Source organism: Falco rusticolus, chromosome 21, assembly GCF_015220075.1.
Source record: "Falco rusticolus isolate bFalRus1 chromosome 21, bFalRus1.pri, whole genome shotgun sequence".
Classification (NCBI taxonomy): Eukaryota; Metazoa; Chordata; class Aves; order Falconiformes; family Falconidae; genus Falco; species Falco rusticolus.
In genome coordinates, this window is record NC_051207.1 from 148535 (window position 1) to 171192 (window position 22658).

The 22658-nt window shown below is 55.9% G+C and overlaps 1 protein-coding gene across 3 annotated transcripts; it reads right to left on the bottom strand.

The window, feature by feature from the left end:
- Positions 1 to 8: 8 nt before the first annotated feature.
- ZC3H4 (zinc finger CCCH-type containing 4) lies at positions 9 to 17827 on the bottom strand. Of its 3 annotated transcripts, none has more exons than XM_037371896.1 (15): positions 16773 to 16886; positions 10949 to 11195; positions 8164 to 8383; positions 7408 to 7518; positions 6986 to 7208; positions 6266 to 6414; positions 6038 to 6134; positions 5791 to 5936; positions 5287 to 5400; positions 4946 to 5057; positions 4407 to 4516; positions 3906 to 4264; positions 3289 to 3653; positions 2887 to 3138; positions 961 to 2375 (listed from the first exon to the last, which is right to left on the bottom strand). In XM_037371896.1, the coding sequence occupies exons 2-15, from the start codon at positions 11056 to 11058 to the stop codon at positions 961 to 963; spliced, it is 3783 nt and encodes a 1260-aa protein (XP_037227793.1). In that variant the 5' UTR covers positions 11059 to 11195; positions 16773 to 16886. The 3 variants fall into 3 exon arrangements, with proteins under 3 accessions (XP_037227792.1, XP_037227793.1, XP_037227794.1); XM_037371897.1 differs by lacking the exon at positions 16773 to 16886 and adding an exon at positions 15561 to 15711; XM_037371895.1 differs by lacking the exon at positions 10949 to 11195 and having other exon boundaries at positions 9 to 2375; positions 16773 to 17827.
- Between the last annotated feature and the right edge of the window lie 4831 nt (positions 17828 to 22658).

The following is a 22658-nucleotide window of genomic DNA, read 5'->3' on the forward strand; positions in this document are numbered from 1 at the left end:
TTTTTTTGGTAGACTGCGTAATTTTTTTTTTTTTTTTTTTTTTGGGAGGGGGGTGGCTGTAAATATTTTATCACCTTCCTGGAGACCCCAAATCTTGGTTTATCTGGAAATCTCCCCAAAAACCAGCGTATAAATATTTACTTCCCATAAAAAAACCAAAACCAAACCAAACCAAACCAAGAAAAAGGAACCAGACACGCCCCCTCCCCACAATTACAAAAGGAATTTTGTGGGGTTTTTTGGTGGTTTTGGGGGATATTTTTCCAGTTTTTCATGGTTTTTCCTGTTCGCCTCAGAATTTGAGGCAAAAACCCCCCGGAATAGAAAGATCTGGAATTAATTCCGGTGTAAAAACGAATCCCGCGACCCACCGGCGCAGCTTTTCCGATGTGAAATTAACAATTCCCCGTTAATTTTTTCCCTCCCGGAGCAGAGCTGGAGTTGGGTTTGAAACGTGGAAATTTCAGTATTTATTTTTCTGGATGATTTTAATTAGGATTTTTTTTTTTTTTTTTTTTTTTTTTGGGGGGGGGGGCGGGAAGCATTAAAAGAAAACGCTGGTTGTTATCGCCGAGGGAGACCGTGCCTCTTGGTTTAAAAGGCGGGTTGGGAATTTTTCCGGAGTTCCAGGAAAAATCGGGATTTATATACACGTTATACGGCTAAAGTGAGCGCTAATGGAATTTTTTTAAAAAAAAAAAAAAAAGAAAAAAAGAAAAAAACCAAAAACAAGCCCCCCCCCCCCCCCCCCCCAGCCCCCCGTTCCGAAAGAAATCAAATCGCCAACGCCGCGCGGGCATCCGATGCCCGGCGCAACGTCCGGGTTCGCTGTTTTTTAGTTGTTGTTTGTTTGTTTTTGTGGATTTGGGATTTTTTGCAGCGTCAAGGTTCGTTGTGGGTGGGGTTTTTTTTTTTTGTGGATTTTGGGGTTCCCCACCCCCCCCCCCCCCCCCCCCGATTTCACTGGCAGAAAGGAGAAGCCGTGGGATCGAACCCCTTAAAGACGTCTTTGAGGGAAGCGGCGTCCTGCTCGCCGTCCCGAGCCGGGCTATTCCCGGCGAAAGGGCTTCCCGCTCCGGATTTAGCGCCTTGTTTGACCACCCCGTAGACGGAAGGAACCGGAAGGTTGTGGACGCCGGGTTGGGGGGTGGTCTCCTGGGTGGGGGCGCCGGTGGCGGCGGTTTTGGGCCGAGGCCGGTTGTAGCTGTTGTAGCGGTCCGTGGCGGATTCGGCGCTCGCCTTTTCCGTTTCGGGTTGCTCCAAGGCGGAGCGGCGGGGGAAAAGGGGTTCTTTGTTTTTCCCGCTGGATTTGTTGGGATCTGAGGATTTGGAGGTGCCTTCGGTGGGAGGTTCGGGAGTTTTGCCGCCGCCCCCGCTGGGAGTCCTGGGGTCGTAGAGGCTGATGGCGCTGAGCACGCTGCTCTGCCCGCTGCCCTTGCTCAGCCCGCCCGCCGTCAGCAGCCGGGGGTCGTAGGGAGCGATGGCGGGGGCGGCTTCGCCCCCCGCCGCCGGTTCCGGGGTTTTCGGAGCTCTAGAAATCCCCGTTTCCGTCGATTTTTGTAACCTGGGATCGGCGGGAGCTTTCCGCATCCGAGGGTCGCTGGGTTTGTCGCTCGGGCCGCCGGCTGCGTTCACAGTCTTTAAAATCCTGGAGAGGAGCTCGAAATCGGGGAGCCCGGTGCCGGAGGAGGATCCGGCGTCCCCCGGCGCGGCTCCCCCCCTCTGCCTGGGATCGGCAAGAGCCGCTTGGGATCTGTTCAACCGCGGATCGAGGGTCGGCATGGCTTGAAGAGCAGCCGGGACGGGAATAAACTCTTGCTTTGGGATGGGGAGCGGAATCAGATCCTCGGGGCTCCACAGGATCATGCGGGCGAAGTTGGGTTTGTTGAGGACAACGTCCATCTTGATGTGGCTGAACTGCTGCAGCTGGGAGCGGGGATCCCGCAGGGAATGGCCCGGGAGAGCATCCAAGGGGATGCTGACGGGTTTATCCCGTAGAGCCCTTTCCCCTTCGTCCTCCTCGGGGAGCAGGGGGGGTTTCTGCCCACCGCCGCCGGAATGAGGAGCTTCGGGTTTGGGGACGGAGGAGGGAATGTGTCGCGCCAGCCTGGGGTCGGTGGGTCCCGAATCCCCCGGGAGAGACGGGACGGAAAGCTCCGCGTTTCGGGAAAGCCTGGGATCCCGTAAACGAGGATCGGCGGGGCGACCGCTCGCTCCCGCTTGGGCTTTCTGCAGGCGGGGGTCGCTGACGCCGGGCGGGGGGCCCATTTCTCCGTGGGGCCTGCCGGAGCTTTGCTGCCGCAGGGTTTTCAGGATGGAGGTGACGCTGCTGCCACCGTCGTCTTCGTCGCTGGAATACCAGTTACCGGTGTCGCCTGGGGAGGAAGGAGAGGAGAAAGCGGCTGAGGAAACGCTACCGGCGCACGGGCCAGCCGCGACGTCGACGGGAAGGTCCCCACGACGCATCCCCACGACGCGTCCCCTCTCCGTGCTCCTCACATTCCCCATTATCCCTGCGTTTTGCCAAAAGAGGCGGGGGGGGGGGGGGGGGCACCTGCGACGGCCTCGGCCCCCCTGTCCCCCTTTTTACGTCCCCGGGGAGCTGGGAGCTCCCCCTCTTCCTCCCGCCCGCCGTGGATTTCACAATTTAAGGCGCTAACCCACCTCCACCGCTCTTCCAACGCCGGGGCGCCCCCCCCCCCCCCCCCCCCCCCCCCCCGAGGCGCTCAGCACCCCTCGTTCCCTAAATCATCCCCCACCCCTCCGAGCGCTCCCTCTTTTCCAGAGACCGCGTCCCTGGGGAGGTGGAACCGCGAGCGGATCCCGGTTATCCCCGCCGCCGCGCCCGGCTCTGAACGGAGAAAAACGTTTGGGTTTGCCACTTGCCTTCCTCGTTTTCACGCTCCTGCTTGTTGCTCTCGGCCAATCTCCGCGCCCGCTCCTCTTCCTCCTGCTGCTTCTGCTGGATTCTCAAGTAAAGCGCTCTCTGTGCCGACGGCATGAAGTCGGGGATGCTGCCCGGCGGTTTCGGCAAGCCGGGGGGGCCTCCTTCGCACAAGGCGTCGTGATCCAAGGCCGGATCAGGGAACATGTGCTCTCCCGGAGGCCCTTCCAGATCCTCGTAGCCGCCGTAGTCTTCTGCCGAGGAAAAATCGTCCCGTGTTATAAAAGCAAATCTCAAAAGCTGTGAAAAACAACCTGATTTTTTTTTTTTTTTCTTCACGGAATCCCAGGAACAACCCGTCTCCGAGCCGGCAATGCCCACCCTGCCGGATCCTTGGGACCTACCCGGGTCTCCCATCATGCCGTGATCCATCTCCAAACCTTCTTGCTGCTGGTAGAAGTTGTCGTAGAAGCCCTGGCCCGGCGGGCCCGGCGGCATCATGCCAGCGTGCGGGGAATCGTCAGGTCCGTAGGGCATCATGGGGGGGCCCGGACCCATGGGAGGGCCGGGATTCATCCCCGGGCCCATCGGCATGTCCGGGTGCATGTCCGGGTGCATATCCGGGTGCATGTCGGGGTGCATGTCCGGGTGCATGTCGGGGTGCATGTCTGGGTGCATGTCGGGGTGCATGTCGGGGTGCATGGGGCCGGGCATGGGGCCTGGGGGTCCTCCCGGCCCAGGGAACCTGGGGGGAGGTGGACCCGGGTGCCTGAATAAGAAAAAAAAAAAAAAAAAAAAAAAAAAAAAATTAAAATCTGCTTTAACACAGGCTCTGCGCTTCCGGAGGGATGGACTCGGGGCGCTCCGAGCACAGCAGCGCCGGTGCCGGCCCCCAGACCGGAGAGGACCCCCCTTTTCTACGCGCTTCCCCCAACCCCAGCGGCTGCGTCGGGGCAGACCTCCTCGTCCGCCGCAAAAACCCGCCGTCCCCGTCCCTCTCCCCGGTGCCGGTGCCACCCACCTCACGCCCAGCTTCTCCGCCAGCTGCCCCGTGGGCCGCACGACGATCTCGAAGAGCGAAGGGATCTTCTTGTACATCTCCTGCTGCTGCTGCAGCTGCTGCGGCGACAGGGGCTCGTGCATGGGGGGCGGCATCTGCGGCCCCGGCGGTGGCAGCGGTGGGGGCGGAGGGGGAGGGGGACCTCCGGGCATCGGTCTCCCGTTGGGAGACGTCGGAGCCGGTGGTCCGGGAGGGCGAGGAGGTGTGGGAAGCAAGCCCACCCCAGGGGGTGGTTTGGGGAGGGGGTTAATGCCTTGTTTCTTGAGTTCTTCTACTTCTTTCTCATCCTCTGCGCCGGCTTCCGCATCGTCCGCCAGCATCTGCCCAAAAAAACGAGGAAGAACAATCCTTGGAGCTGCCCTGCCGACCGCCAGCGCCGCGGAAAACCTGCAGGATTGACTCCCACAAAGGAAAACCCAGGGTGACACCGCGCTCACGCCCCCCCCCCCCCCGCCCCCGTACCTTGTCCAGAAGCTCCCGCGTCTCCTCCGTCAGCGGATCGTGAGAAAACATGCAATCATCCCCGTTGATACAGTTGCCCGTGGTGTGGAAGAGCTTGCAAGGGAAATCCCGTATCGTTTCTTAAGGAAAACACAAAACACCAAACAGGGAGCCCTTCCCGAAGCCAGGGAGGCGACAGATGCTTTTCCCTTTGGATCCCGGCTCTCGACGCGGCGCGTTTTTGCGGCCAGGACACTGACATCGCGCCCCCATCGCCACGAACGCCCCCGCTGCCCCTTCCGCTCTGTTTTCACCTCGGCGTGATGGCCACAAACCTCATTTTTTCACAGGAAAAGCGAGGCCGAGGAGGAACCCGGAGCATTACCCGCGGCCCCGGCCAGCGGAGGATCTGTTGCCCGGGATGGCCATTTTTTAAACCTTTTTTTTTTTTTTTTCCCTTTTTTTTTTTTTCCCCTGCCACCCCTCCCCACACCTATACACAGGGTAAATGAGACCGATCGAGGGCTGGCTTAAGGAAACGGTAAAAAAAGAAAGGATATCATGCATGTAAGGGCAGTTCTCTGCCCTGGCGCAGTAGCCGGTGATGTAGAACTTGCACAGTTCCCGTTTCTTTGGTAGTTCGATGTCGTGACTGAAATTGCAGTGGTCGCCCTGTTTGGAAAGAAGGAGCCAGGGCGTCAGCAGGGGGGAGCGCCGCCGCGTTCGTTAGCAGCCCGGAACACCCCTCGGAGGGAAAGGGAGAGGTGTCCTCTCCCCAAAAGCCTTTTCGGAGGCGCGAATCCACCCCCGAAACCGCTTCAAACCCAGAGTTTCTGCTTCGGCAACGGTCCCGCGCGGGTATAAAGAGATTTCTAGAAATCCTCATGGATTATTCCCTTACCCAGGTACACCTGCCTTCCACGAAGTATTTGCAGATCACTTTCCCTTTCTTATCCGACTGCTGGTGGGGTTTGTCGTGGTCGTTCCGCCGGTAATTTCCACCACCTCCTCCGTCCTGGCGGAAGCACGTTATGTCGGTTAACGAAAACGGGAAGACAAGCAAGGGGGAGAGAAAGCCAGATTTCATAAATTTTTTTAAAAGTGAAAGTTCAAGAGGGAACAATGCTGAGATCTGGGAGGGAAAAGGGAGGAAAAGACGAGTGTGCTGAGCCCGGCGGGCTCCTGAGCGTGGCTCGACGGAGCCGTCAGAGGGCCAGAACCCAAAACATCCATCCCTCTGAGAGGCGGGATGACTTTTGCGGATCCTGGGGCAAAGCCGTTCGGCTTTTCGCTCCCGTGAAGGCTTTTTAGAAACCTGATTTACCAAGGTGGGGGGGGGGGGGGGGGGGGGGAAGGGGCGCCCCCAGCCCCGCCGCAAGCGTTAGGAAACAAAAGAGCGACTCACTCCCATGTCCTCGTCGTAGTAATCGTCGTCTTCATTCATCCCACCGCCTTTCCCCATGCCACTTCTGTTTCCCCCTCTGCCTCGTCCTCTGCCCATTCCTTTATTGCCTCGTCCTCTGGGGCCGCGACCGCGTCCTCGATTTAAACCTGAAATAAACCCTCCTCTTTTCTACTTTCTCTCCTGCGGTAAAACGCAGGAGAGAGCGGGAAGCAGGGAGCATCCCGGCGCAGCTCGTTACCCCGCTCACCCCGTCCACGATTCTCCTTGCTCCTGCGGTACTGATTCAGCTCTTTGGAGTAGTCGTCGTACTCGTCGTCGCCCATGGGCTCCTCGTTATCGCAGTACTGCGAACGAGGAGGACGGGTGCTTTTAGCGAGCGGGGATGAAGCGCAGCACCCTCCCGGGCACCTCAGCGGCGAAAAAAAAACCCCGAGGAATCCTCTCGCCTCTCGGCGGTCAGAAGCTGGGCGCTTACCTCCATCTCTTCGTCATACAGCTCCTCCTCTTCCTCGGGGTGGTCACCTCGGCCTCGCCCTCGGTTCCCTCGGCCCATGCCTCGGCCTCCTCTCATTCCCCCTCCTCGGCCACCTCGGCCTCGGTACCCTCGGCCGCGGCCGCGGCCACCTGGCGAGAGAAAAGGGGATGGGGTCACCCCTCGGGCAAGGAAAAACAAGTAATAACCTTTCCGTACGGATTATCAGCGGTTTCAAACCTTGTTTCTTAGCCAATCGGGTTTTTAACTAAAAGAACAGATTTTTAAGAAACCAAATGAACGTGTTTTTTTTTTGAAAAAAACAACCCAATGCTGTGTGACCACACGGGTCCGTCAGACGGATGAGTGCGATCCAGACGGGATGATACCAGGCTTGTCACACTCCCAAACCTTCGTTTTCCTTTCAAATACCAGTTTTTGGTTTATTTTACCCGTTTCCCACCACTTACGTGCTTTCAACACGACGCAGGCCAACAAGAAAAACGCTTATTTCCAATATTAAACGATCCACAGGGATCGGAACCTTCCCCTCGGAGCGGAAGAGAGGAAAAGTCACTTTCCCCTGTCACAAACTAACAGCCAGGGCTTCAGGCAGGGAGGGAAGTTCACCCTGGTGAAGCCTCCCGCGCGTGTCAGGCCACAGATGAGCGTAACGAGCTGCGGGTTAACGAGCGTCGCGAGGGAAGGGGTGTTCAGGGGTACCTCGCCCGCGGTGGGAGCCTTCCTTGGCTCTGCGGTATTGATTCAGCTCCTTGGCAAAGTCGTCGTAATCTTCCTTCCCGAGATCTTCGTCCTCCTCCCCCTCGTACGGACAGTACTCCTCGTTCTCGTAGTCCTCGTACATGCCGTAACTCTTGCTTTCCATCTTGGAGTAGCTCTTCTTGGGCATGGGAGCGCCGTGAGAGGACGGGTACTGCTGGTGGGACTTTGGGAAAGGCAGAGAGAGGTTAGCGAAGAAGGAAGGGAATGTCTCCAGCCTAATGTCACCACGCCACTTTTCAAAAATCGTTCAAGTCCCCCCACCCCCAGATAACAACTAGGTGAAAAACAAACAGGCTAGAGGACCGGTGGCCTGCAGATGGAGCAGGACAAGCTCGAGGAAGCACCTTCCCCGTGGTACTTACGGAGGAGTAGGGAGGGCTGTATTCCCTGTATTTTCGGTGTCCCTTTTCACCGGGACTGAAGTCCGAGTCCTCGCTGTAGTCGGAGAAGTCATCGCTGGAAGAAGCGTGGCGCTGCGAGGCAAGGAAAACCCGCCGTGCGATTTTACTACGCGTCAGCCCTGCCCCACGCCGCGGCCGCGCCTCTCCGCACAACACAACCAAGTCGCCCCCTTTGCCGCCCTCTTGTTGTTTTGTGTTGGTTTTTTTTTTCAAGGAATCCCAAATTTTGCTTAACAAAATCCTCAGCGTTCACTGAATTACAAACTGGAAGCCCGTTAACGGGTTATCTAACGAAGACAAACCCGACACGCCTCGTGTGCCCCAGAAATTCTGGGAATTTAAGTAACGAACACCCTCGATTTTGCAAATCCGGCAGCCTGCAATCCCCTTGGAGGCGAGAACGCTCGTCATTCCCTAATTTTCTTCCTGCTCTGTGTCCTCAGATGGACAAGAAGGTGCCGCAGCACTTTTATCCCCTCTGCAGGGAGATGCCCTGCTGCTGCGCTCGCTGCTCCTCGGAGGAGGGCAACAAGGAGCTGAACCCCAAGACCCCCTGCGGACCCTCCTGCCTCGCAGTTAGCGTTCGGGGAAGCGCCTCTAAGGAGCGGTAACCACACGAAAAGGAAGAATTCCCGGGAGACACCCGCCGGCAGCACAAGGCAGACTGGAGCTGGCATCCCAGAGGACCCGGGAAGCAAAAGCAGCGCGTTGGCTCACCTTGTGTTTGGATTTCCTTTTCTTCTTGGATCTCCTCTTCTCTTTCTCCCTCTCTTTCCGACGCTTGCGTTTCATCCGGCGATGGGCTTTCTCATCATCTGAATCGCTGTGGTGCTTCTCTCCTTTCTCCTTCCGACCCCTCTCTTGAGGTTCGGAGGGATCCTGCGCGTCCTCCCCTCCGTCGTCCTCCAGCTCCCCTTCCTCCAGCTCTCCATCCTCCCTGTAAAGCAGACAGCTGCATTAATTCCCCTTGTTCAAAAAAAAAAAAAAAAAAAAAAAAAAGAAAACCCCCTCTTACTACGCTCACCGGCCCGGCAGGCACTTGGCTCCCAAAGCATTCACCAAACCCCAGTTATTTTTCAATACCTGACTGCAAACAGCGATTTTACTCATCTCTGCCACCGAAATCTGCTCAAGTTTTCGCTCAGCCCGGAGTTAAACGCGGCAAAGAAGCATTTTGCAAACAACAAACCGAAGCCGCAGCGTTCCAGCACTCAACTTTCCTAGGAAATTATCGCCAACGGATTCCAAGAATGGAAATCGGGGCCGTAATAAAACATTCGGCGCGCTCCAAGAAGGGAAGTGGGCGCTTTAGTCAAAGATGCAGCCCTCTAGGAGACAGGAATAAACAGAGAAGTTGGTTTGCCAAATCTAGAGGCGTGCGCCCGATTATTTCCTCTCTCTCCACCTCTCACCCACAACTGCGGTAAAAAAAAAATAAAATAAATAAAGCAAACCTGACGCTCCCTCGAGAGGATCCCCCAAGCCTCGCTCGATTAAATTCGATTAAAAATTACTCGGATCCGGGTTACAAGAAACTTTTCGCCACCGTGTAACGGATGAAACGCCTAACAGGGCGTGAGGTTCAGCCGGTTCCCTCGTGTTTTCCTCCTCTGATTTAAAACAAGCGCGGGGTCTCCTCCTCCGTTTTCACTTCAGCTAAGCTATAATTAAAACCATAAACATCGGCTCCTTTCTATACGTCACGGTCATTCCCCAACACTTTAGGAATGTTTAGGAGGTGGGTCTTTGACCCCTGCATCCCTCTGGTTGGGTTTTTTTGGTTTTTTGGGGGGGTTTTTTTGGGTTTTTTTCCAGGCTGACTTCTTTAGCACTACAATGGGAACGCGCTGTAGCTCCCAGGGAAGCCTGGAAGCTGAGATGGGATTTGTGAAAGGCAGGCAGGAGCCTCGCGGGAAAAGCTGGATCAACGATCTGACCTGTTGATAACCTCGGGTTACGTTAAAAAAAAAAACAACAAAACAACCAAGAAAAAGCGAATTATTTCCCCAAACGACAATAACCATCCCTGGGGAGCATCCTGGGGTTGTTTTGGCGTCGTGGAGAGCAAAGAGCCGGCTCCAGCTGCCCGGTCCGACCCTGATGCAAAGGTTCCCTCTTGTTTTTGTTTGCATGTTAATAACAGAGCAGCTCCAAACTCAAGCTCATTGAAGCATTACTCATGAATCTCTCAAACCTGACGTGTAATTCCTAGGGAGAACACGAGTTTTAAAGGCCAGCGTCATGATTTCTGTCACAGGAACGCCGCAGCCTTCGGCAGATTCAGCGAGATCAATTTGGGAACAAGAGAAACTCACGCTCCGAAGGACCGAAACTAAACGAGCTTACGGAGATTATCAAATTACGGAGATTATAAAATACCTGTCTATCCAAATACTGAAAGCCAAGCCCTGCCAAAGCCTCTCGCCTTTTCCCTAGAGCGACAGGCTCATCAATACGTGGATTTCCAGCTAGAAATGCCACCAGGTTTACTGGATCCAGTTTCCAGCAACTTCTCAGCGAGCACAGCGGAGTGAAACACCGGCGCGGCTCACCCCGGGCCCGGGCCCGGCTGGTGGGAAGCGACGAGATGCTCCAAAGCCCCCCGCAGCCCCGTAAATCCCCTCAAACCGTAGGTCTTGGCAAAAAAATTCCAATTCCCTTCGGCATTGCTCCGCTGGCATCGGCGGCGTTTACCCTCTCCCGGGATCTGGGGATGGCGCCGGCTCCCTGCCTTCCCCTCTGCCTTCGGAGAGTCGCTAACACCTTAATTGCCATTTGCAGGAGCGATAATTACCCCACGTTTTGGGTAGCACAGGTGCTTTTACCCTGCTTCCAGTTGCCCTGATCCTGAGATCAAGATTTAGAGGAGACAACACCCCCGGGAGCCGCGTCCGGATGGAGAATCGCGTCATTAAATGCGCTGTGGTTACAGAAACAGGGAGCAAAAAGGCTCCCGAGGACAAAGCGTTACCGATTTCAAAGATTATTTGAAAAATACCGAGACGCGGGGACAAGGTCGAAGCATCAAAACAATCGCTGAGCTGCTTAGAGGCTGAATATTGATTATTTCATCGCCGTACACATCTCCAAAAGAAGGAAAACCTGAGAAATCACGTTCATGTAGATGCTCAGACACCAAACTGCACCTTAAGACGGGCAACAGCATCTCCTGCCATTTTTTTAACTCCAGTTCTGCCAGATTTGAGCAGGTCTGGGCCAGAATGAACCCTCTGTGGGGCCAGAAATAGCCCTCAGAGAGACTGTGGGGTTTACTCAGCGCTGGGCAAGCGGTGGGAAAAGTTTTAGGCAGGTCTCAGCGAAGGACGGAGTTTGCCCGACGGTTTGCGACACAAGAAAACGAATCTCATCGGGAACAGGGCAAGGGGGGGGGAGTAAGGCTGTTTGAAAAGCGACCAATTTTTTTTAAAAAGAAACAACAAAAAGCCACAAAAAAAATGAAAGCAACGAAAGCAATGCGGTGCATTTTCAGGGGACGGCTCACCGTGGACAGTCGTCGTGGGTACGCGGCGAAGATGCCATGTCTGTTAAGCAACTATCGGTACTGCCAAAAACACTGACCGGGGGAAAATTCTTCCCCGAATCCGCGCTCATCTCGGGTTTTCCTATCGCTCCTGCCCGCCTGATCTATAGGGGCCAGGCCACGGCGCAGCACACATCCTCGCAGCAGGACCCACCGGCGCCGGGGACCTCAGCACCACGGCAGTGACGGCACGCGGCGGTGACAACGCCTGGAAGAAAAATAAAAGCTCTTTCCAATCATCATCCTGCCATCCCGACGGGGTGGGCGCTTGGCTGGGAGGAAAAAAAAAAAAAAATAGGAATAACCGTGCTACGAGGCAATTCCGCGGGGTTTTTTTTGTTTGGGTTTTTTTGGTTTTTTTTTTTTTTTTCCCCCCCGCTGTTCTGGCCCCAGAAGAGCAGTGCGAGAATTAAAATATTATCTTCACTTAAATAATGTTGCTTTACGCGGCTGGAGCTTGGTTAAATTTGGGAATGAGCGTCACGAAGCGACACGTGAGCGGCCTAGATGGCGGATTTTACCGTCGGTTATAGCTGATACACAATCCTAACCTGATAAAAGATAGCGTAGCTCCTCGCTCGTTACACCTGATGGAAACCCTGTGGAAAACACGCCTCTTGGCTCCCATCCTCAGGAAAACACAAGCGTTTTTTCCCTATTTTTAAGAAAAAAAAGCGCTCTGCGCGCTCTCACCTGCTCTGTATACATAGGTGTGACACACATGCACCTTGGGGTAACTTCTACACACTATATGTATATATAAAAAAAAAAAAAAAAAAAAAAGGATTTAATATCCGACCCGCTGGAAGAAACCTCCCTTTTGACAGCGGCTTTTTGCACAAGAGGTGCAGCTGACCGTGAAATCGGTCGCCCGGTGCGTGATCCGGTTTTGCCGGAGCGGATCCACGGCCACCGAGGAGGCGGGGGTTGCGTACCAAGGTAGAGCTCAGTTTCACTTCGAGGAATGCAAAGCACGGAGCGTGGAGGAGTGAAAATCTTATTTTTTTCATTTTTTTTTTTTCCCCCCAGCACGATGCGGCGGGAAGCGTTTGAAACTAAAAGCGCAAACGCTCTGGAAGTCACCAGATTGCAAATGGGTGTCATTTAAATCACACAATAAAGTGACGGTTTGCTTCTAATTTTACGCGATTTGAAGTGAAATGCTTGGTGGGAACCTACTTAGGATAAACACCTTCCACCTCAAGCTGATCAACCAAGAAAAGTTCAAAGTTGGGTTTTAAACAACCTGATGGAAGGGGGGGGGGGGGGGGTGGGCAACGATCAGACAGCAAATTAAAATCCTAAGCGTCATCAAACCTGAAAATTAACTATAAATCAACTAAGCTCGAGGGGGAGTGGGGTTTTTTTTGGGGTGAGAACGGATCATCCTGGCCAAAAGCAACTCTCCACAACTTATTTCGGAGCAGGATTTAACTCTGGCCCCCTCCGTGGGCTCAAGACGCTGCTTCAAGTGGAATTTAGCTCTTTTTTGAAAGGCGGGCACGTAGTTTTCGCTCGTTTCTCCGCATTTTAAAAGGTTTTCCAGCAAAAACACAAGGCCGGGCTTTTCAGAGTGCCCGCTCCGTCCAGCTAAAAGGTTATTAATCACGCAATTAACGCTTCAGCAGAAGTTTAGCGCCTCGCCACCAACTCCCTCGGAGGAAACAAATCCTACCCTAGCATCACACCTGCACGCTCCACACCGGGGGAAATTCTTCGGTGAGATCTCTGTTTTCTTTCACCAAAATATTCCAGAATGATCCCAAAGGAACTAAGGTCTCCTCTGGCCCGCCGGTGCGGCCGCCTCACGTTTTTATTCCAAGTGGAAAGCAGGGGAAATACATCAATCAAGAAATAAAAGCAGCATTGCTTTGAAGGCAGCGGGGCCACGCCGCCTCATCCAAACCGTGTGGACTGGAGCAGAAGTCGTTCAAATTTACCAGTTTTTTATATTTTCTAGATAGCTGGGGGTTGTTTGTGGTTTGGTTTGGTTTTTTTTATTACGGTAAAACGTATGTTGTGCCAACAGAGCCTTGGAGAGAGATCTCTTTAGCCCACCCCTGGCTGTAACCGGGGCAAATCCTCCTCCTGACATCTTTATAATCCACGTTTTTAAGCCAGGTTTATCCTAAGGAAAACTTCCAGGCGCTCTCTGGTCACAACTGGCGATTTTTTGGGGAATGTGCTTAACTCAGCTGCTAATTCTGAACCTGCTCTCTGCTGGCAGGTTCGCTCCTTCCCGCTCCTCCGATCCAAATCCTTCTGTGAAATGCTAACGCCGAGGGCTGACGTCCTCGCCGCCACAGCATGGCTGATGCCACAGCGACGGGAGATGTCCCAGGCCTTTACAAAAAAAAAAAAAAAAAAAAAAAAATACACTGGGGTCTGGGATTTGCTTTAGCCTTTCCTTTAACCCGGTACAACAAAGCCTCGCTCGACCCGAGGAGCCTCGGCTGAACAATTACGCCCTTAGAAAAAAAAAAAAACCAACAAAAAACCCACAACAAAACCTGTCCCTGAAAAAAAAAAAAAAAAAAAAAAAAAAATTAAATCAAATGATCCTGGCGGGTGCTTTGCTTCACTATCAGAAGTTGCTCCGCTTTTCCAGGGAGCTGCTGACGGCACCGATGTTAAAATGCCTGCCTGCACGTCGGCGCGATTAAAAAGGTAATCTCTAGCAAATTGTGAGCACGAGAAGGAGGTCGAACCCAATTAAAAATGGGCCAGGGGATGCAAGGCACAAGGAAAAGCCCCGAAAACAAGAAGTCTGACTCCTACTGCTAATATTTAACTATATATAAAAAAAGAAAACAAACAAACAAAAAGAACCCCCTACTCGCTTTATGGAACTGGTCAACAACTTTTGTAAACTTGGCAGTACAATCCCTGAAAACTCCTGACATTCCAACAATTCCTGGTTCTTCCATCCCCCAAAAGGGAGAAAATGAACCTAAAGTTTCCCAGCGGCCTATTTTTTTTTTTTTTTTTTTTTTTACTGCACCTGCCCTTTCCAACTCGTCTTGCCTGCCACGGGTGAAAAAACCGCTGATGCCAGTAGCAGCGGACAATCAAAAACCAGTTTGGATTTTTCTGGGATCAAGCGGGGAAGTATCAAGTTTAACATGGACGTACACTTGAGTAAAATCAACGCGACAAACTTAACTAAATGGAACAGATGAGGTCCCACTCTCTCTGACCTAAAAACATTTCGGCCACACCAGTAACGTTTGCAAGCTCTGATGGTGGACTTTTGATCGAAGGGGGGGGGGGGGGAAATACCCCCGCTTTTAGGATTTGGGGGCAAGGTTAAGCCACAGAAGGCGGCCGGGACCGTAACGGCCCCATCACAAACGTTCAAAAACAGTGACAAAAAGGCATAAAAGACATCACTGGATACTTGTTTTATGGGAAAACCTCTTTCTGGAATGCCATTAGATCTATAACGAAAAGCCCTCGAATTTGCTAGAACAAGTGCTTGCATTATTTTACAGTTTAAGCAGAGGTATATACTTTTTTTTTCTTTTTTTTTTCTTTTTAGGGAATAAAGACAAGAGGGAAACAAACCACCACAGTTTCACACAACCGTATCAGTGTGCTTAGAGGAAACACTGGGGTTTTCTTCCACCCGAGAACAATGTAAGCCGGATGAAAAGGGGCGAAAAGTGTGTGGTTTTGGGTCTCCAGGAAAAAAAACTAACGCCGAGAAATGAAATTAATTGGTCGGGGAGGGGGGGGGGGAGAAATACCCAACACTGTGCATGGTGTTCTTACTTCGAACTGGAATTGTGTGAGGTAGCGTGAGGAACAACTTTGAGCTTTTCGTTACACACCTGATCGACAAAGGGGAAGAAAGGGGGAAGGAAAATCCGAGGACGCTAACGAAGATTTGTTACAAACTGGGTGCTTGCACTGTACGTCACTACTTCAATTTCTCTAATTCTCCAACATGAGGCTGTACATGGGGATGGGGGGAAAAATGTGTGATGACATTTGGGAAACAGTGCTTGCTTTGCCACCTTTTTTTTTTTTTCTTTTTTTTTTTTTCTCTTTTTTGATACACTTTGGAGTTGTTTACCAAAACTTTTTTAACATCTTTTTCTGCTTTATGGGCAAACCCGCACCCAGGGGCGGCTGGTTTACACTCAACGTAATGGAATGAGGATGGAGTTTGCAGACAAAGCAATGGATTCACTTCCTACACCTAGATGGCATCAAGGGTCAGAGTAGTATGAGTTTTACCAAGGCACCTCAGTGCTACTTCACCTGGAAACGTCACAACAGACATATTTGGGAGTAAATTGTGTGCTTTTGTGACTTTTTTTTTTTTTTTTTTTTTTTTTTTTTTTTTTGTCTTTTAAACATAGACAGCGGCGGGGTGCACAACTCTATCGGTCATTACGAAGGGAGGGGAGATATTCTGCTTGGTTTGTACACACGCGGGATCAACTCACTGCTTACACAAAACGTACCCTGCAGAGGATCTCAGGACTTATTTGGTGGTGGGGAACGAGGTGGGGGGGGGGGAAGGCGGGAAAAGGTATAATTTAATTATTCAGTAAAAGAGCTTACTTACCAACCCAACCCTGCATCACATGGAAAACAAACCTCCTCAGAGACAAAGGCATAAAAGCGGCTCTCTGCACTGCACACCTGCCCTCCGAGGGAGCGGGAAGGCAGCAAACCTCGCTCTCTTTTTATCTTTTTTTATCATTTTTTTTTTTTGGGGGGGGCCTCTTTTCCCCCCCCCCCCAGACATCCACGCTTAAACCGTTTCGGTTTTGCCTATACATTCTGGCCATAGGGTTTCGACTAAGAAAAAAAAAAAAAAAAAATTTAAAATAAAGCGCTAATAAGAGGAAATGGCCGAAGTTATGTCAGGGAGGGGGAAGAAGGTGCTTTACGAAAGAAGGTGGGAGGTATAGATATATCTATATATATTTTAAACTTTGTAATACCTGGGAGCACTGGAGGTGAGCCTTCCTCAATGCAGGGGTGGGGGGTGGGTGACGGCACCCCAACATCCCCCCCCCCCCCGTACCCCCAACCCTCGGTACCTTCCTAACACACACACCCCACCCCCCCCCGGCCTACGCTCCCTGTTTTTGAGCCAAGGAATTTTATTATTATTATTTTTTTTTTTTTTTTAGGAAGCAGCAGGAAGACAAAAGGGGACGTTAATGAGGCCAGCGCTGCCCAGGAGAAATAACGTCATTAAAGACCTCATTAAGGACCCCCCCCCCCCCCTTCCCCGGGCTTTCAAAAATAAAATTAAATAAAATAAAAAAGCAGCTAGGAGCCCCCCCCCCCTCTCCCTGGCCTCCTCCAGACCCTCACTCCTCTCCCCCAACCCCCCCAGCACCCCCCTGTACCCCAGGCCCTGGCACTGCCCTCAGGGCCCGGCCCTCCGCAGGCCGCAGCCCCCTCCTCCTCCTCCTCCCTCGGCCTCCTGCTCTACCCAGGACCCCCCCCCAAATATCCCCCGCTGTCCCTGCCTCTGGCCCCGCTTCCTCCTCCTCCTCGCAGCCCACCCCCCCCCCCTCTGGGCCCCGCTGCCCCCCCCTCCCCAAAGCCGGGCCTACCCCCCCACCCCCCCCCCCCCCCGCCTCAGGCCTGCGCCCTGGCTCCCCGCTCACCTCAGGCCTCGGGCCCACCCCCCCCCGCCGCCCCCCGGCCTCCCCCCCCCGGTCGCCCCGCGTCTCCCACCCCCCCCCCAAACCTGGTCCGGCGAGCCGGACAGACAGAGACAGACAGACAGAGAGGCTCTCGGGAGAGGCGGTTACTGGACCTTTCGTCCGGGCCGTGGTGGTGTTGGAGCGGCGGCGGCGGCCGGGGGAGGCTGCAGCTGCCGCTGTCGTGGTGGTGGCAGGACGGAGAAGGGGGGGTGGAGTGCGGGCTGGGGGGGGAAGCAGCGGCGGCGGGGGGGACACTCGGGCTCTCCACGGCCATGGGCAAGAGGGACGGGGGGGCGAACAGGGGGGCACAGTCACTGTACAGCGCGGGGGTCGGCTTGGCTCGGCACGGCCCGGCCCGGCTTATCCGCCCGCCCGCCCCGCGCTCCACGGGCAGGCACACAAAATGGCGCCCGCCGGCACGCAGCCGCGCCGAGGCAGCGCCCCGCACGGAGGCCGGAAAACGCCGAACGGGGACGGAAAATGCCGAGCGCGGCCGGAAAACGCCGAACGGAGACGGAAAACGCCGAACGGGGCCGGAAAATGCCGAGCGCGGCCGGAAAACGCCGAACGGGGACGGAAAATGCCGGGCGCGGCCGGAAAACGCCGAGCGGGTGTAATAAGTAACTAAAGTTAATTTGCTGGTCAAAAGGGTTTTTAACAAAAGGAATGATCTTGCCGCAACAGATTTGAGAATGTTTTGTCTGGTGAGAAAAGAGTTAACCGTTAACCATGAGGTTGGAGATGTACCTCCTCAAGGCCAATGTTAAACCATAATCCCATGTTACTATGACAACCTCTGTCTTCGTCTAGGCCTTAGTGTAAAAGGAGTTCAGTTTTGTAATGTACAGCTTCTTGCTACGGGACTGAGAGCATAACTGTTTGCTTAAACCGGCCTTGAAGTTGAGAATAAGAGGGCTGTGTTACTTGTCGGAATTTGCGGGCCTGGATGGAGCTGCGACGCCTCGGCCGCCCAGCGCTGTTTTTTTGGTTGTTGGTGGTTTTTTTTTTTTTTTTTTTTTTGCTTTCCTGCCTCAATAAATACTTACTGAATTTATTTCGGAATCTAGCTATTTCGATTTCAACTATAACACGGGGACGGAAAATGCCGAGCGCATTCCCCCCCCCCCCTTTTCCCCATCGAAAGGTGCCGGAGGTTGCCGAAGGTGAACGGGGGGGGGCGGTGGCGGGAACGCCCGAAAAGTGCCGAAGAGGTGAGGCGGGGACGAGTCCATTCGAGCGGGAGGGAGGGGGGGGTGCGGCGGTGCAGGCGCAACCGAGCGCCCGCTGGGGGGTGGGGTCCCCAGGCCGAGCGATGCGGCCTCACGCCCTCTTTTTGCGATGGAACGGAGGAGAGAAAAAAAACCACCCACTCGGGGTCCTCCACCGTCGTGGGGCCGCCGGTGCCCTCCGGGGGGAGAGGCGGATCCCCCCCTCCCCCCCCCCACACACACGCGCACATACCCGGTGGACGTGGAGCAGTGGCGGGAGCCGCGCGGCGTTGGCGCGGGCCGCCCGGGGGCGCTGCGCGGGCGCTGAGGAGGCGGCGGGATGGTGGAGAAGGAGGAGGGCGGCCCCGGCGGCATCAGCGAGGAGGAGGCGGCACAATATGACCGGCAGATCCGGCTGTGGGGGCTCGAGGCCCAGAAACGGTCAGTGGGCCTGGGGACTGCGGGGGAAGGTGGAGGGGGGACCTTTGGGTGGCCGAGGGGGGCGCTTCTGGGGGCCATTGCGGCCCGTGGGGAACCCGGCTGGAGGTTTTGGGGGTCCTCCAGAGCTTCAGAGAAGCTCCTGGTGGCCTTGGAGTGGTTTATTGGGGTCCCTTAGAGGCCTGGAGGGGCTTTGGGGGCTTCTAAGGCCTGTGAGGGACCCTGTAGGAGGCTGTGGGGGCCCTCCAGGGCCTTGGAGAAGCTCCTGGTGGCCTTGGAGTGGTTTATCGGGGTCCCTTAGGGGCCTGGATGGGCTTTGGGGCCTTCTAAGGCCTGTGAGGGACCCTGTAGGAGGTTGTGGGCATCCTCCAGGGCCTCGAAGAAGCTTCTGGTGGCCTTGGAGTGGTTTATTGGGGTCCCTTAGGGGCCTGGAGGGGCTTTGGGGCCTTCTAAGGCCTGTGAGGGACCATGTAGGAGGTTGTGGGGGCCCTCCAGGGCCTTGGAGAAGCTCCTGGTGGCCTTGGAGTGGTTTATTGGGGTCCCTTAGGGGCCTGGAGGGGCTTTGGGGGCTTCTAAGGCCTGTGAGGGACCCTGTAGGAGGTTGTGGGGGCCCCTTAGGGGCCTTGGAGAAGCTCGTGGTGGCCTTGGAGTGGTTTATCGGGGTCCCTTAGGGGCCTGGAGGGGGGTTGGGGACCTCAGAGGTTGTGGGAGCCCTATAGGGCCGAGGGGAGCCTCAGAGAAGCTTCTGGTGGCCTTGGAGTGGTTTATTGGGGTCCCTTAGGGGCCTGGAGGGGCTTTGGGGGCTTCCAGGGCCTGTGAGGGACCCTGTAGGAGGTTGTGGGGGCCCTCCAGGGCCTTGGAGAAGCTTCTGGTGGCCTTGGAGTGGTTTATTGGGGTTCCTTAGGGGCCTGGAGGGGGTTTGGGGGCCCTCCAGGGCCTTGGAGAAGCTCCTGGTGGCCTTGGAGTGGTTTATTGGGGTCCCTTAGGGGCCTGGAGGGGCTTTGGGGGCTTCTAAGGCCTCTGAGGGACCCTGTAGGAGGTTGTGGGGGCCCTCCAGGGCCTTGGAGAAGCTTCTGGTGGCCTTGGAGTGGTTTATTGGGGTCCCTTAGGGGCCTGGAGGGGGGTTGGGGACCTTAGAGGTTGTGGGAGCCCTATAGGGCCGGGGGGAGCCTCGGAGAAGCTTCTGGTGGCCTTGGAGTGGTTTATTGGGGTCCCTTAGGGGCCTGGAGGGGCTTTGGGGCCTTCTAAGGCCTGTGAGGGACCATGTAGGAGGTTGTGGGCATCCTCCAGGGCCTCGGAGAAGCTTCTGGTGGCCTTGGAGTGGTTTATTGGGGGCCCTTAGGGGCCTGGAGGGGCTTTGGGGCCTTCTAAGGCCTGTGAGGGACCATGTAGGAGGTTGTGGGGGCCCTCCAGGGCCTCGGAGAAGCTTCTGGTGGCCTTGGAGTGGTTTATTGGGGTCCCTTAGGGGCCTGGAGGGGGGTTGGGGACCTCAGAGGTTGTGGGGACCCTATAGGGCCGGGGGGAGCCTCGGAGAAGCTTCTGGTGGCCTTGGAGTGGTTCATTGGGGTCCTTTAGGGACCTGGAGGGGCTTTGGGGGCTTCTAAGGCCTGTGAGGGACCCTGTAGGAGGTTGTGGGGGCCCTCCAGGGCCTCGGAGAAGCTCGTGGTGGCCTTGGAGTGGTTTATTGGGGTCCCTTAGGGGCCTGGAGGGGGGTTGGGGACCTCAGAGGTTGTGGGGACCCTATAGGGCCGGGGGGAGCCTCGGAGAAGCTCCTGGTGGCCTTGGAGTGATTTATTGGGGTCCCTTAGGGGCCTGGAGGGGCTTTGGGGGCTTCTAAGGCCTCTGAGGGACCCTGTAGGAGGTTGTGGGGGCCCTCCAGGGCCTTGGAGAAGCTCCTGGTGGCCTTGGAGTGGTTCATTGGGGTCCCTTAGGGGCCTGGAGGGGGGTTGGGGACCTCAGAGGTTGTGGGAGCCCTATAGGGCCGAGGGGAGCCTCAGAGAAGCTTCTGGTGGCCTTGGAGTGGTTTATTGGGGTCCCTTAGGGGCCTGGAGGGGCTTTGGGGGCTTCTAAGGCCTCTGAGGGACCCTGTAGGAGGTTGTGGGGGCCCTCCAGGGCCTTGGAGAAGCTCCTGGTGGCCTTGGAGTGGTTTATTGGGGTCCCTTAGGGGCCTGGAGGGGCTTTGGGGGCTTCTAAGGCCTCTGAGGGACCCTGTAGGAGGTTGTGGGGGCCCTCCAGAGCCTTGGAGAAGCTTCTGGTGGCCTTGGAGTGGTTTATTGGGATCCCGTAGAGGCCTGGAGGGGCTTTGGGGGCCTCCAAGGCCTGTGAGGGACCCTGTAGGAGGTTGTGGGGGCCTTGGAGAAGCTTCTGGTGGCCTTGGAGTGGTTCATTGGGGTCCTTTAGGGACCTGGAGGGGCTTTGGGGCCTTCTAAGGCCTGTGAGGGACCATGTAGGAGGTTGTGGGCATCCTCCAGGGCCTCGGAGAAGCTTCTGGTGGCCTTGGAGTGGTTTATTGGGGTCCCTTAGGGGCCTGGAGGGGGTTGGGGACCTCAGAGGTTGTGGGGACCCTATAGGGCCGGGGGGAGCCTCGGAGAAGCTCCTGGTGGCCTTGGAGTGGTTTATTGGGGTCCTTCAGGGGCCTGGAGGGGCTTTGGGGGCTTTGGGGGCCTCTGAGGGACCCTGTAGGAGGTTGTGGGGGCCCTCCAGGGCCTCGGAGAAGCTTCTGGTGGCCTTGGAGTGGTTTATTGGGGTCCCTTAGGGGCCTGGAGGGGGGTTGGGGACCTTAGAGGTTGTGGGAGCCCTAAAGACCGGGGGGAGCCTCGGAGAAGCTCCTGGTGGCCTTGGAGTGATTTATTGGGGTCCCTTAGGGGCCTGGAGGGGCTTTGGGGGCTTCTAAGGCCTCTGAGGGACCCTGTAGGAGGTTGTGGGGGCCCTCCAGGGCCTTGGAGAAGCTCCTGGTGGCCTTGGAGTGGTTCATTGGGGTCCCTTAGGGGCCTGGAGGGGGGTTGGGGACCTCAGAGGTTGTGGGAGCCCTATAGGGCCGAGGGGAGCCTCAGAGAAGCTTCTGGTGGCCTTGGAGTGGTTTATTGGGGTCCCTTAGGGGCCTGGAGGGGCTTTGGGGGCTTCCAGGGCCTGTGAGGGACCCTGTAGGAGGTTGTGGGGGCCCTCCAGGGCCTTGGAGAAGCTTCTGGTGGCCTTGGAGTGGTTTATTGGGGTTCCTTAGGGGCCTGGAGGGGGTTTGGGGGCCCTCCAGGGCCTTGGAGAAGCTCCTGGTGGCCTTGGAGTGGTTTATTGGGGTCCCTTAGGGGCCTGGAGGGGCTTTGGGGCCTTCTAAGGCCTCTGAGGGACCCTGTAGGAGGTTGTGGGGGCCCTCCAGGGCCTTGGAGAAGCTTCTGGTGGCCTTGGAGTGGTTTATTGGGGTCCCTTAGGGGCCTGGAGGGGGGTTGGGGACCTTAGAGGTTGTGGGAGCCCTATAGGGCCGGGGGGAGCCTCGGAGAAGCTTCTGGTGGCCTTGGAGTGGTTTACTGGGGTCCCGTAGAGGCCTGGAGGGGCTTTGGGGGCTTCTATGGCCTCTGAGGGACCCTGTAGGAGGTTGTGGGGGCCCTCCAGGGCCTTGGAGAAGCTTCTGGTGGCCTTGGAGTGGTTTATTGGGGTCCCTTAGGGGCCTGGAGGGGCTTTGGGGGCTTCTAAGGCCTCTGAGGGACCCTGTAGGAGGTTGTGGGGGCCCTCCAGAGCCTTGGAGAAGCTTCTGGTGGCCTTGGAGTGGTTTATTGGGATCCCGTAGAGGCCTGGAGGGGCTTTGGGGGCCTCCAAGGCCTGTGAGGGACCCTGTAGGAGGTTGTGGGGGCCTTGGAGAAGCTTCTGGTGGCCTTGGAGTGGTTCATTGGGGTCCTTTAGGGACCTGGAGGGGCTTTGGGGCCTTCTAAGGCCTGTGAGGGACCATGTAGGAGGTTGTGGGCATCCTCCAGGGCCTCGGAGAAGCTTCTGGTGGCCTTGGAGTGGTTTATTGGGGTCCCTTAGGGGCCTGGAGGGGGTTGGGGACCTCAGAGGTTGTGGGGACCCTATAGGGCCGGGGGGAGCCTCGGAGAAGCTCCTGGTGGCCTTGGAGTGGTTTATTGGGGTCCTTCAGGGGCCTGGAGGGGCTTTGGGGGCTTTGGGGGCCTCTGAGGGACCCTGTAGGAGGTTGTGGGGGCCCTCCAGGGCCTCGGAGAAGCTTCTGGTGGCCTTGGAGTGGTTTATTGGGGTCCCTTAGGGGCCTGGAGGGGGGTTGGGGACCTTAGAGGTTGTGGGAGCCCTAAAGACCGGGGGGAGCCTCAGAGAAGCTTCTGGTGGCCTTGGAGTGGTTTATTGGGGTCC